Source organism: Branchiostoma floridae, chromosome 3, assembly GCF_000003815.2.
Source record: "Branchiostoma floridae strain S238N-H82 chromosome 3, Bfl_VNyyK, whole genome shotgun sequence".
In the NCBI taxonomy this organism is placed as follows: domain Eukaryota; kingdom Metazoa; phylum Chordata; class Leptocardii; order Amphioxiformes; family Branchiostomatidae; genus Branchiostoma; species Branchiostoma floridae.
In genome coordinates, this window is record NC_049981.1 from 18699956 (window position 1) to 18714759 (window position 14804).

At 41.2% G+C, this 14804-nt stretch overlaps 1 protein-coding gene across 2 annotated transcripts in view; it reads left to right on the top strand.

Annotated features, from left to right (window-relative positions):
• LOC118410919 (maternal embryonic leucine zipper kinase-like) overlaps positions 1-13217 on the top strand; it is a 36906-nt gene extending 23689 nt beyond the window's left edge. For both annotated transcript variants that reach the window (XM_035812825.1, XM_035812826.1), the window contains 2 exons: positions 3333-3528; positions 12259-13217. In XM_035812825.1, the coding sequence (XP_035668718.1) occupies positions 3333-3516 (184 nt within the window). In that variant the 3' untranslated portion in view covers positions 3517-3528; positions 12259-13217. The remainder of the gene's footprint in view (positions 1-3332; positions 3529-12258) is intronic.
• Positions 13218-14804: the final 1587 nt, after the last annotated feature.

Consider the following 14804-nt stretch of genomic DNA (forward strand, 5'->3'; position numbering starts at 1 on the left):
TATAAGTACAGTGTATATGCTCCTTCGTAACTTGAAGTTTGGAACAAAACTTCACATAAATGCTGACCTAACAAGTGACAATATGTATCAACCAGGTATTAAGAAACTAAAGTCTTACAAAAAAAGGAAGTTGTTCATTATCAAATCACAACAAAAAGAAAAATCTTGCATTGCGGTCTCTAAGTGGGGTGTTAGATGTGACAATAGTGAATTTTAAACATTGGTCGTCATGGACATTTTGATTAGATTGAGCAGTTTACGTGGTTTTTCATGCTCTTTTATTCAGGGAATTGCAAAATAGCAAATCAATATTTTTAACTGAAGGATTGTTGAATTTCTTCCAAAGGTCAATAAAGTGAGATGGCACCTGCACGCCCAAATCCCACCATTTTTTTGTCCCACTCATTGTTTGGGAGCCCATGTTGTTGATTTTCATTGCTAAATCTCTTATTTAAAGATTACAAAAATACACTGTCATAAGATTTGTGTCAGAAAGTTCAGATTTTTTTTGGGGGGGGGGTGGTGGTCAGGGAGAAATTTGTGTCCATCCCAACGAGCAAATTTTTATTCCAGGATGGAGGGACAGGTCCTGGAGCTAGCTGCGAGAGGACGTTTATGAATAACTCCATGAGGCTATTTTCCTCTGTCCCTGACATTTCTCACATCATCCATATGTCAGGACAATGCTATATTTCCTCTTACCTGCCCTTTTCGCAGTTTAGTATCACTTCAGCTTATCTGCATCATTAAGGAAAGGAAAACATAAAACACCAGTCCCACACAAATCTTCAAAATCCCCTCACCCATCTTCTTCTTGACTAATTTCTTGCTCCATACAATTTTCTGCTTTACTTGGGCAAGAGGTCAAAAATGAATAGCCGTGCAAAAAATCAGAGTGGCACTTCTGTGTGGAGATAACTCCTCGCCGAACCCTGCCAAGCCTTAACTGTTGTCCATGTGACTTAGTCTAACGCACATGTAATCTCCCTCCCTGCAATTTTGTGCCTTCCTTTGTGCGGCATGAAATTTGTAGTGACAGTCCACTGGCCAGTGTCGGCGCACGATATGTACCCACCCGATGATACACTTGTCCTAGAGTGAAATGCAGGTCAGGGTGCACATTTGGAGAAGGCGAAAATTGCCTCTTTTCAGGTGCTTTCCAGTAAAAAACGTCAATGGACCAGCCATGAGCTGTTTGAGATAAGGCCACAAGAACGGGTGTTTAGGACGAAGAAAGTTGCCAGGATTACTGACGGGACTGGAGGAATGCTGGAATAATTTGCATACAAAATTTCTCCAGGCTGCAATGACTTCGAAAGGTTATTCTGGGCATTGTAGATCATAGCTCTTCCAGAAGTGACTTCAAAAAACAGTACAGACAAGAGACTTTACACAAATATTTCATATTTACACACATACTGTCATATCTATACTTTAGTCATTTATTATTTTCTTTCCTTACTGTTTTTTTACAGTCAATTCTTACTCTTCCTGAGGCACTGTGATATTTCGGGTCCTCCAAATGCCTCTTCACAATTTACACAGATAAGTAAGCCCCGTCTTTTTATCGCTCCAAATGAAAGCAGTGTTTTACACAAAGTCAGGAAGTTTCAGCGAGTTTGCCATGCGTAGAAATTGTGGTGACAAGAGACTGGGCAGTGTTAGTAAGAGATAGCAGTGGGTTTGGATGATACATGTGTAGCACAGTAGGCGGCACAGTGGGAGCAGGGTTCCACTAGACTTCCTGCAGGGAACTGTAATATATCATTCCTGGGAGAGCCAGATAGTGGTAAGCCTTTAAGAAGAGACTGTTCTTTGTGTGGTATTATGCTACTTCTGTAATATTAAGGCTGCTTGAAGCTCACAGAGTCTTAGCTTGTAAGTTATATTTCAGAGACTTCAAGTTAATACGGACATGACAGTACTTATTAGGTGGAGTACAAGTATATCAGAGTTACTGCAAGACATGGAAAACGTTTGTACAAGGGGAATACAATGTCCAGAAAAAGGAAGAACATTTAATTGTATGTGTTATGACATAACGGCACAAACAGGGCACTTCGAAGTTGGATATGTTATCATGTAAAGTGGTTTTAAAAAAGTATGCAAAGTCAGAGATACTTTTCTTTCTGTCTTAAGTTTTCTAAATGCTGTCCACTTTGCACATTCCTTTGCAGTATTGCACAAAGTGATCAGCATCTTGTAAACATTGAAGTTGCCTCCAAAGTTGCACTTCTGGACACCTCATGATGGATTAACTGTTGTGACAAATGTAATTTCTGGGTTTAGATCCCTAAGTCCCTGTCCAGATGTCCTTGCCTGGCCCATATCCAGACCACAGGTAGGGATTTAATTGCAAACAGTACAAAAAGGAAGAGATAGGCACACTCTAGATATCACTGCAATTTCTTGCAGGCTATTGAGTGATAGGATCACATAACACTAATACCGGGGCTTTGTGTATACACTCGAACATCTGCAGAATGAAAGAGACAGATTCTCGGGCATTACGGTTTCGGACAGAAGGATTAATGTGGAGTTTTGATGAATGGCGGTCACGTTGAAGGAGGGAGATACCGCACTTCACAGACATTGGATGGGCAGCGGGAGGTCGCTCTGCGGTTCCGCAGTATGGCGGGATTGGCGTTGAGTGTCCAACCCTCGCAAATACTTTGATCCCGTTCCGTCTACCGTGAATGTCTTGAGTTTCCTAAGTCGACATGGGATTCTTACATAATGTCTTTGATAATGAGTGTGCAGCCAGAAATAAATGGGGCTATATATTTTATATACATCTTTTCTTTACTGTTGATGTTCTTTCTTGTTTTCTATCACTGATGATAGTCTACATAATGTACATAACACATTGTCAGTATGTTGTCAACCTTAGTGCATCATGTAAATCTTCTATTAAGGATTCTCTTGATGCAGCAAATTATATGTTCTTAATATATTACTATTGTATTACAGAATTGTTGCATTCATAAACTCCAAGCACCATGAAAAACTGCTTTTCTTCCTACCGCAAAGTCAGACCACAGTGAATGTTACATGTACATGATTTTACAGCATCATTTCATATGCAACTTTCTTGTCCATCCCAGTCTTGAGCATACATGTACATGTACGTTGATGACAGTATTTTGTGCTTTGTTAATGACAATGACAATGACAATGATCGCTAGATCTAGTAGATGTTAATCACTATCAGCTGCAGGGGAATGCTGGAAAATGTTAATGGAAGACTATTGCAGCCTACTTGTGGTGTTTTTTTTTTTATACCAGTTTGAAAGATCATAACCATGTTCCACATGTACATTGTTGTGTTACAGGTACAATGTGAGGTGTAAGCGAGTGGATGCTCGAGGGAAGCCGACACTGTTGTTTGACATGGAGGTGTGTCAGATGCCCAGCCCACAGTCCAACCTGCTGGGGGTCCGCTGCAAGAGGGTGAAAGGAGACACCTTTGACTACAAGAAGGCCTGCGAGGACGTGCTCAGAGGCGCTAAACTCTGAAACTCATGTCAGGTTAGTTATACTGTGATCAGAAGGTATCTATATCAATAAAAAAAGTAAAAGTCCCTCCCACACTGGTGCCCATCTCCATTTCCATAGCCCATTGGCAACACAAAGTTGTGCAATCACTACAGTAGGGGGCTAGTCCACTAGTATCAGCAGGTGTTTAACTACCAGACTCTCTCCCAAATGCTGAGTTCTAAACAGAACAAGCAGCATTTGGTACTCAGCTTGGGATCAAACTCACGATCTACCAACTGCATATCGAACACTCAATCCACTCCACCATTGCACCACAAAAGATAATGGACAGCCATTTACAAGGGTGTATTTTTGACCAGAGGTGGGAAATCATTCTTGTTTGCCATCACATCTTAAACTCCTATTATGATATTCTTTAGCATATAAGGTCTCATTGATGTATTACTCCGCGAGTGGACACCCTAAAAGAGATCCGAGCCAAAAATGAACGGCTGCACGGACGCATGTTTTTAGCGGTGAGAAATTCCCTTTTAGCCAGCGGAACTGATCTCAAAAGTTAGATTGGTGAAAGCTTATTTGTAACTGAAGAAATTAGCAGGTAAAGTTTTGCAGCCGCGTGCTAGGTCGGAGGTACACAGTCGTGGGTTCTGAGTGGTGCGGTTGTACAATAGCAGCGAAAAAGTGCCTTTTGTGGGGATTGACTAATCGTAGTTTGTAATTGCTATAAAAAAAGTTCCTACGTATAGTTTACATTGGCAATTTTTTCCCACGATATAGGGTAAATGTGCTCGACATAGAATGAAAAATCTGCTGAAATTTCACGCAGCTTCATTATGAACGCGCCCATTTAAACCACGAATTATAACATAGAAGTCTATGGAAAGAAGAAACTCATCAATGAGACCATAAAGAAATCTCAGAAAGGCATACGATTAGCACATAGAGTTTATTATTCACATCAACTTGAGCTAGATGTGAATTCCTCCAATTTTACTCTCGGGAAGAAAGAATAACCTATGACAAATTTCTTTTACAAAAATAATCACCCTGATAGGATTTCTATAAAAATCCTGATTTCTACCTCCCAAATTCTAATCTGTTTAGATGTAGGCTTAAGTTCTGAAATATTTCATATTTCTGACAAAAACAATATGTCGCAACAACCGTCAGGCCTGTGGCAGACCTTCACTTCAAACTACAAGGAGGAAAAATCAGAGCGACCTTCAGACTCCCGCTGTGACCTTTGTTTCACCACTGATGGTTATAAATCACCTATTACCTGTCATTTGTCGCCACTGTCTGGGCAGTAATATGCTCCAGACTGCCTTATATTGAAGCCACAGTAGTGTTAATGAGCGGGACATCCCTGGTGACTGTTGTTGGAGTGCACTTAATGACCTACCTTTGGGAAAAGTCAAGTGCCTGCTGCTAGTAGTTTTCCACAGTTTCCTCTTGTCGTTACTCATCTGACAGCCTCATCTGCTTCCTTGCCTTTCAAAGAGAAGCGCCGCAAAGCTATTCTATTGTGTGGCCAATGCTTTGGTACATGTACATGGTTTTTACTGAGCTCATTTTCAAAATTGTTGATGTCTGTATATCTTTGGAAAACAAGCCAGGGGACCGAGAATCTTATCATATACAGTTTTTGTCTCAACCTATCAACACCCACACCATAAACCTACCTACATGTACCTACCTACCTAGTCCCTTGACCTCCAGGTCGTTTGGGGGACCAGGTAGACGGGATGATAGAAAACTGTCTCCAGGCGCGTCTTCCACTACCAACACACCAAATATAAAACCAGTCTATCAAGCCGTTCTTGAGTTATCTTGGTGACCAGCACACACACAGACACACACACAGAAGGACAGATCACACACACCAAAGGTACCCAAAATACAACCTTCCTGATGCAGGTTAGAAAGCACCATAGCTCACAGACCCTGGTGTAAGCATGGACATGCCCATGCTTTTCAGGTGTGCACCCACCCACATCGTGTATGTCAGGGGCACCAATTTCCCACCAAAGTCCAACAGTTGTGTCGTCTCACTCAGGACCATTACAGGTCCTCTTTCGTCGCCCAAAAAGCCAGCAGCCACCAGATTGCATCCTACAAGGTGCAGTCTCCACCCAAATGCGGCTGTTTTGCCAACGACGGCGACTAATGATCAAACACGTTTTTAAGCAGTGTTGTAATGCAAATAGAGAGGTTAGGGCACCTGGGAGGAAAAGGTGGTTGAACGGCCAGCTGGTGCTTGTTGGTGGTGTTTGTACCAAATACAAGGTAATGTTAGAGGGGATTGGTGCCAGGGTGGGGATGATGGGGTCACACTTGTAGAACAGATCACTGTGACCAGAGTCTGGCTTCCCAAGACTGAGCAACTTCCATTTCGTGTAGTGTACTCTCTGGTGACCAAGAGAAGGTTGTGTTTTTGGTAGTATTCTTATATGTGGTTGAACAGCACAACTCAAGAAACTACATCTATGGATGAAGTGTCTTTAATCTAGTATGTGGTTAAGCATTGTCTTATTGAAGATTTGGGGACCCAACAACTTTCCTTGGTACTGCAGCAGAACTATGTGTTTTGATATCCTGGTTCTGAACAAACTATTGTCACAATGTTTGGCTGGTACATGTTGTGCCGGGTGACATACATGTATGGGCCCTCTGGCAGCTTTCTTTGGAAGAGCAGGTCCATTTCAGTGCCAGACTTTGAAACAGGGTTACAAATAACTTACAATGTATATCCAAGATGGGATGAATAAATTCTCATAATTTTTGTCCTGTAGGAAACAAAACCAGAATATTACACAAAACATCTATCCTCCTCTAGTCAAAGTCAAGGATCAGATCAAAATTTAGTTTCGAACAACTTTTCCAGACCAACCAGGTTGCTTGTAACTTCTTTCCTCAGTTTGACCGGAAGTATTTGCCAGTTTGTTTTACAAAATTGCAAAGCTGTTGGAACATTTTGAACTTGGAGGTCAAGAGAAGAATGGGGCTGATTGTTCCCTGTATTAAAAGGGGTCAGCATTCCCTACTTTTCTGCACAATTTGGCACACTTGCCTTAGGAGGAAAATAAGTTGAACTGCCCAGGTGCAAGCCATTTGCCATGTTGTGACTGAATACATTGTAATGTTAGCAGGGTGATCTCTCAAGGAGGTCACCATCTCAAAGGGACCAGCTGGGTTCAACTACGCCTACATCTGTACTCAGTTCTCTTATCACGATTCTGGAAGTTATCCTTGATAATGGGGTTGACAGACTTCTGCCAAAAATTTAGGTGCAGATCTTTTCCCCATTATCCGTTTAAGGGATAAGTGTTGATAACGGCGATGCTGATAAGTCCGCTGAACATGTAAAAAAAGTCTAGCAGATGAGTTGGCAGATTATCTCTGGTTTATTTGATCACACACTTAAATGTACATGTAAAAACACAAACTTCTAGGATACATTGCAGAGCACTTTGATATACAATTATAATACAAGACATACTTAATTTTGTCATTTGTCAAATTGTGTCACTTTCTTTCACAAGTTTCAATTTCTGCACTGTGTAGGTCTCATTATTATTTCCATTGCCTCACATTGGATCAGTGCTTAGCTATTTTTATCCAAATGTCTTCAAGTTCTTCCCTTGAAGACATACTACTTGACTTCCTTGCTTCTTGACCCCAGGCGGAAGTGAGCAGAAGGTACCTTTCACCCTTCCAGGGCAGCTGGGCTTGTCGCTTCCCGGTTCTTTTGAAATGTTAGTGGAGGTAATTATGATGCTGTTGACAAGACGGAAACAAGCGGGGCAACTGTGCTGGACGGGCAGAGACGTCAGTTTCCAGTCAGTGGCATAGACTCCGTGGAATAAAGTCTTAGGACCAGCAGTCCACCTTGTCTGTCAGGATTGGGGAGTCAAGTGCAGGTCATTTTCAGAAGGATTCTCTTCGGTCTGCTGGCTGCTTGGGCTTCCTGGGATCCTTAGATGAATTCTTCAGAGGATACTCACCTTAGATTCAACATTAGAACAACATTGTATACATGAAATGTAGCTCTGCAGGCGCTACCCACATACAAGTTTAACTTGACTGTAGACACAAGCTTATCTGATTTAAACCTTTCTTTGTATTGTTTGAATTAAATTTTGCTTCTTCTAAAAGCTCTTATTCCTGGGTGGAGAAGAAATGGTCTTAAAATCATAAAAAATTCAAGACCTTGGTAAGAATTTGTTCTTCCTGTCTATCTTTATAAGAATGTCTCCTATAAGAATATTTGAAGATAACTTAAGATTTTTTTTTTTTTTCATGCCAAATCTCTATTCATATCAAGACTGGTAATTTTGTAAGAATCAATTAGGTTGCTTTCCAAATCTTATGAAAGATTGAAGAAAATTCTTATTCCACTGATAATGAGATGACCTCATTCATGTGCTTTTATTTCTTCTGTTGGTAGGGATTAGGGAGATAGATGGTAATTCTGGCCCTGACATTTATGGTTGTGTCAGGCCAACGTTAGTTCCTGGGCTTCATCACGTCTCCAGTTACTGTACAAACTGTGTAGTCACTGAACCATCAGAACACTGGAATCTGATATACCACAAACTGGAGGCTATTATGGGGTTTAGGAGTACCCATTAACCCATCTGAGACTCTTTTGGGGTTCTTCAGTACCCACTAACACATCTGACCACTGGAACAAAAATTACCTCACAAACCAGAGGCTCTCATGGGGTTCTCCTGAACCACCTTAACACTTAAAACAGTGGACTGCAATGTAAATTCCACTATGTCAAATCTATATGAGTGATAATGCAGCTATCTTTTCTCAGATACCTATAAGTTGGCTGTCAAAGAAAACCTTTTTTAGCTACCATAATTCACAAGGTGGATAATATGATTCAATTCATGCTGTTGTAGCAAGAAAATGGGGTGAACCTGGTGGTTTTGATTTTGGTGTACATAGCATTTAAGTTACATGTAAGTACTGTACAGTAATCGAAATATCTGTGTTGAAGTAGTCACAGACAAAACTGCAATCATAAAACCACAGTGACTGCAAAAATTTCAAGAATTGCAGTGCACAAATGTGTGATAAGTGTATGTACAGCCGGATGGGCCGAGTCAACCTTCAATCTAAAGAAATCTGCTATTTGGGAATAAAGCCAAGCCCATTCCTATCAAATGTACATGTAAATTGTATGATGTGACATGGATGGAAAAGGGCAGGACTGTGTTGTTTGGGGGGTTCTGAGAACCTCTCTGGGTGGTGACCTCAGTTAACACTCAATTTCAGTGCTGATGATCCTGAACTCTATTGAGGAAATCCAATCATTATATGCCATTTGCACACACCCAGTCAGCCATTCTTTAGCCTGGCCTGGCCAGTTTATTCCTCTGTTTATAGCAACATGACATGAAATTTGTTACCATGCCAATCAATTCTTGCGGCATTTCAGATGACAAGTTATGTGAATTCAATTCATTTTCTAAAATTGGAAAATTAAAATTTTCCTTAGCAAAATGTACTTATTCTGGATCAAGTATACACAACTTTCATGTTCGAAAGCCAGCTAGCTTAGAACTCCTTGTATTAAATCTAATGCATCATCTTGGCACAGGTTACCATATGTACCATTCAGATGATCACAGGTATACACGTCAGTAAATGTGCAGTTGTAGGATGGCAGTAAGGCTCAATCAGTGGAGTAATGCCTACTCCCGTGCTCTAATCAGACCTCCACAATGATCACGGCTTGTTTCTGAGCTCATCCCTCACCCAATGGGGCACCAATCAGAAGCAGGTCTCCGCAGAAGTCCCTGTATTATCTCCACCAAGCAGAAATAAGCTTGTTCAATGCAGTCCAATTGGAGGAGTCTTCTGGGCGCTTTGTGCAATGATGCTGGTGTTAACACGCAATTTATGCCATAATGGCAGTAACCTCGTCGAGGTGGTTGACTGATTGCGCGTGGTTCGCACACTGCCACCCAACTGTGGTGATGGTGGAACAAATCGTTCAGGGACTCAAACCTCTCCGTAGGTGCGTGCCATGGTGGAAGCATCCTGTCATCATTTCTCCTGCTCTTCCAGTGTAAAAAAAGAAAAAAAAAAGAAGTAGAGTACTACAATGTATAAGCATAGTGATTTTTTCAGGGTTGGGCCTTTGACAACTACATGAAACTATGTAAAAGATCAACAAAGTGCAGTGAGCAACTCTTCAATATAGGGTATCATTATTTACCATTGTCCATAACAATGGGGCGACTTTACTTCGATAACATTATCTTGATATGCCCTGCTGCTTGGCCACCTGGATCAAAGTCCGTAGATTCGTTGGAGTTTGATTCTAGCAGTGTCAGTTTGGACATGTTTTAATTTTAAGGGATTGCATTCATAAGTCTGGATGGGGACTTGGAGTCGGTGACCCCTTGTACGAGGGAGCTTCAGGCTTAAGCCTCAAGTGTCAACCCTCTGTACATACAGTTCAAAATAACCCAACACACTTATCAAGAAGAGTTGTGGTAACCCTGTATGCTTGGCAAGCTTTTGCAAAGCCGCATTTCACTACTAGCTAGCTAAAAGCATTGTGCTTCATCTTAAGTCTGGGGTTCAACTTCTTCACCTTACCTTACTGTGGGTATCTTACACAATGTTCAGATATAGGTCTGCAAGCAGCCAGCATATTACATCCCATCTTTGATATCCCCTGTTCCAGAAGGCTGTTAACACCCAATTTACGATTTGATGAGGCTGTAGTCTTTGGAGGGGAGGACATGATTGGTTTGGGTTAGCAACAGACTGCCTCCCACCGTGTGATAAACCACGGAGAGTGAGCCATGACGAAGACAACACCGACCACGGAATCACAAGTCCTGCACCCTTCCTTCACTCACAAGGGTCTCCTGTGGGCTGGCTAACCTGCGCTGGGCCGCATCCTTCCACAGTCCATGAATTTGAATCTTTAAGACTAACTGAAGTGTCTCCTTGATCCCATGGCCAATCCTGTGATCCCTGCTGATCCAAAAATGTTAACACTCAATTTACGATTTGATTCATCTGTTGTCCGGAGAGTGGAGGATGACGGTTTGGACTCAGTCAATACTACTGAGGTGTTCATGTTGCTAGAACAAGTTATTTCCTTAAGCAAATTTTTTCAACCTCTTCTCTGTTGCCTCTTCCCATAACCCTTGCAAATTTGGTGCTGAGCAGTTATCTCAGCTGGGATGAGGTTGAAATCAAAGTCAAAAAGCTGTATGACATATTTTCTCTTGGTGTAAATGATTATATACATCCTCTCTCTGTCTTTGTCTTTGTTCTTCTTCACTAACTTTAAAGCTGTGTAGCTGTCCTGTTATTGATGCCTACTCTATCAAGGGTAACTAAGAATTTGGTTTGTCACAATACTGCTATTGAAAGTGATCTCTTCCCTTGTTTGAACAAAAGTTTACTTATGAATCATGTTAATGTTTCTACCAACAATGATGAACTTTCCGTCCACAGGTCTTTACCAGACTGACGCTATGGGGAGAATATTTGCCAGGGGAGTTTGGCCATCATAGCATAACATTCGCCTTCTGAGAAGGAACTGTGCAATTATGCACCCTATTTTTGCCGAATTCTTCTACACATACCCTTGTAGAAAGGCCTGGTGAAGGCTAATGAAGACCCGCAAATGCATTTTGGTTGGCCCAAGAACTTGCCCACTACTTTTGTACATGGAGTCAATTAGCGTGCAGGACTCCCTTGATGAAATGAACCCAATCCATCCTACACCTCTCAGCCCATCCACAGTTAACACCCAATTTACAGCTTGATGAGCCTGTTGTCTTCAGAGGAAATGAAGTGATTGCCTGTGGTTTAAAGATCCATGTAGCAGTAAAGAACCTTGGAAAATTAAAGAACTGTAAAAGTTCACCGTGGGGAGCTGGTGGAACTTCTCGCCTTATGACTTTGCAAGTTATTACTTTATTACTGGTACCTTCACTGAGAAGGTTATGTTCTTGGTACTGCTGTATGTGGTTAAAGAGCATAACTCAAGAAGCTATGGATGGATTGTCATGAAATTTGTTATGTGGTTAGGTCTGGTCCTATTGAGGAAATATGATTAGATTTGGGGCCTTCTAGCAGTTTTCCTTGGTACCGCAGTGGAGCATTTTTTTGTATCTCGCAATCTCATATTGGATAAAAAGGGATGGAATTGAACAGAGGCAGTGGTACCTTAGGTCATCTATCTGTTAGCTGTCACATCAATATCAATATAGGGAGTCAAAACATAGCTACTGCCAATGGCAGGAAGGGAGGGTGATATATTGCAAGACCTTCAAAACATGTGCTTGTAAAATGGCCTGTGTTCCAGTTGGTGCACTGGGTCCCCCAGGTTTCAGAGTGCTAGGTTTCTTTTATATCTCTGTCGTAGGAATATGCCAGTTGAATGCCTGTTGAAAACTCAAGTTGCATTTAATGATAGAAATCGAAACACACGATTTCATAAACACTCTTCAGAAATATCAAAGTTAGTGGTCACAGACCCTTTAATTAGATATGGATATTTCATACATGTACATTATATTCAATTTCGTGTAACAGCATTGGGTATAAAATGGTCCTCTACTCAGCTTGAAATGTTCTAGCTTACCTGAGTAGCACAATGACATTGGTGCTATCCGGGTACATCTGAATTGTGCATATTTCACTGTGCTTTTTCAAAGACATTCTGTATTACGTACAGACAGACTAATGATAACTGATCCTTTTGTTTCCTCTTACAGAATACTGGAGAGCTGGAGGGAAGTGATGTCTCCTGATGCACGCAGGAAGGAAAGCTGTCACTTGTACATAGAGCCTTGGTGGTGGGTTAGCCATATCCTTCTGTAATCATTACTTCTGTACATGTACAGTAATCAGGACTTATACAGGTTATGATCATTAAGTTCTGAGAATAATTTGCTAAGAGCAGAGCTTCAATCCAGTCTTAATAGTTGTGCTAATAAGCATTTAGCAGAACCATCTTAAAGATATTTGCTGAAGATGACAGTTAACATGTATGTTATGTATGAAGTTTTAATACAGTGTCATCCACTTCTATTATTCAGTGTGAACAAAATTTAAAAAGCATGTTGTTAAGCCCAGGTTTAGCTTCTTTAGTCAGTTTGTCACATATAAAGAAAAAGTTTTGTTGAAAAATTCAAAGTACATAGTGGAAGAGTAGCTTGTATACCCTTGTATGATTTAATTTTAGATTATGAAGGCTGTATTGGTCAGTAATTCATGTACACTACACTTATTGTGTGAGATTGTGCATCTAGTCTAATATAAATGTATTTGCGCATAAAACTAATTCAAGTCAAGAACCAGGGATTTTCTTAGATTTTTCATTACTAACAGTGGTAAAACTAAAAGCAATCATTATAATAACTACTGTGTATAAGTTGTGAAGCGAAGGTGAAGACAAATAGAGATGAAAAACAATTCAGTTCATTCAGATGGCCTCCACTGGAAGGAGCATTCGTGCTAATTACGGAATTAAGCCTGTACAATGTAAATAACGTCTACATTAAGATAACCTTCTGTCAGCCGTCCTATCATCATGTTACTATTGTCTTGTTTATTGTACTATTCTGGATTTGTCCAGACTGTAGAGTGTTATTGCACAGTTTTCCATCATCTTGTTTGGCTGTCATGTGATTACATGTGTGAGACACTTTTATAAAATATCATGTCTGACAAATTATGTTGTTGATGAATGGTACATCAATGGGACCGATAATTGTGTGGTAAACTGAGTAAAGACCCAGGGGAAGACAGCGTGCCCTAACATATATTCCTTCCCCGGTATCACCATTTGTATTGCTGTTATACAGGCACAATTAGATCCCACCCACTGATACTGTCGCTGCAGAAGGCCCGCTGTGTTCCCGACTTGTCTTCTTTGTCCTTAGCTTTGTCGGCAGTAGAGACAGCCTAATTTAGTGGGATGAGGCAGAGCCTAGGAGAGCCGGCTCCAAATGTCACCAGATCACATGCCTAATTCCGCCTGTTCTGACTTAACAAGATCTAAATGAGTTTTTACCTGCTATTTCCATCCAGCGGCAGCGCAGTAGGTCAGCGTACCCTACTAGGCTGACGCTGGCGCCGCTATGAAATTTCTCATTTTGGTGCTGAACTTTCGGCATGATGTATTAGAGACTCAAATTAATCTCCCCCCAAAGTGAAGATGACCGGAGGAAATTCCCAGTCCAATAAGCGATCGGAGATAAAACTTCATAAGATCGGTTAGTTTTGTGTCCCTCTGTGTCCTCCCCGACCATTCGCACCAAGTTTTGTAATATAGATGTACAGGAGTCTCTGCACCCCAATTTCTCTTCCTCATCTGCAAGATAAATCATAATGTTGGGTATCATCCTGCTGCTCATCAGAGGAAATAACACTGCGTTTTTCAATCGCAGGTGGTTATTGCACGTCTGTATGAAACATACATCTTGTGGTGGGTGATTTATGACCCTCTCGGAAGGGCTGACACGGAGGGAGATGCCTGCGCAGATACACACCCCACAATGTTATCCTCCACCAAATCATGGTGTGTAATTTATGAAGAAGCCGACAAACCTTTATCTATCCTGATAGCTATTTTCTTTGTAATTCAGCACAAATAATTACAACATTTTTCATCCACGACAAGTGTATGAGTTTGGCTGTGGTGGCGATATTAGCGGCATTTTGTGCTGTAATATTGCAGGATTCCTCTGTGAAAGGGAATTTGTAGATAAGCTGTGTGAATCATTGCTCATCACAGCAAGAAGGCCGCAAACCTTGATATGAGCCTGTTCACAAAGATATGAACACCTGTCCAATAAAATTACCTTCCGATATTGGATATAGATATGGCGCCAGTATGCACAGGGCTATGACATTTTACCACGATAAACTCAGCGTTATCAGCTGCCGGGATCTTGTTCATAAAATCGCGGGAAGGAAAAATCTGCCTTAGCACTTCTTTATCGACTAGTACGTGACAAATGGGAGCCAATTTTGAAGTAATGAGGAGAATTGTGATAATGGTCATGAAAGTAACGATTATGATTAGTTATTAATCATTGTGTTGAAAGGGGCTGGAGGCGAAGGTAATACAAGTTGTACTGGATTGTACTGATCTGTGCTTGACATGAATCAGTGGAAGGGAGGTCAGCAGAGGCAGAGCGACATGGCTTGTTAGCTCTCAGATGTAGAATGGCAGTTTAAATGGTATTAGTACCGCAACAAGTCCAGCCACAACTACGCTTGGTTAGAGGGGTCTTAGATTGTTCCTGCTTGCAAG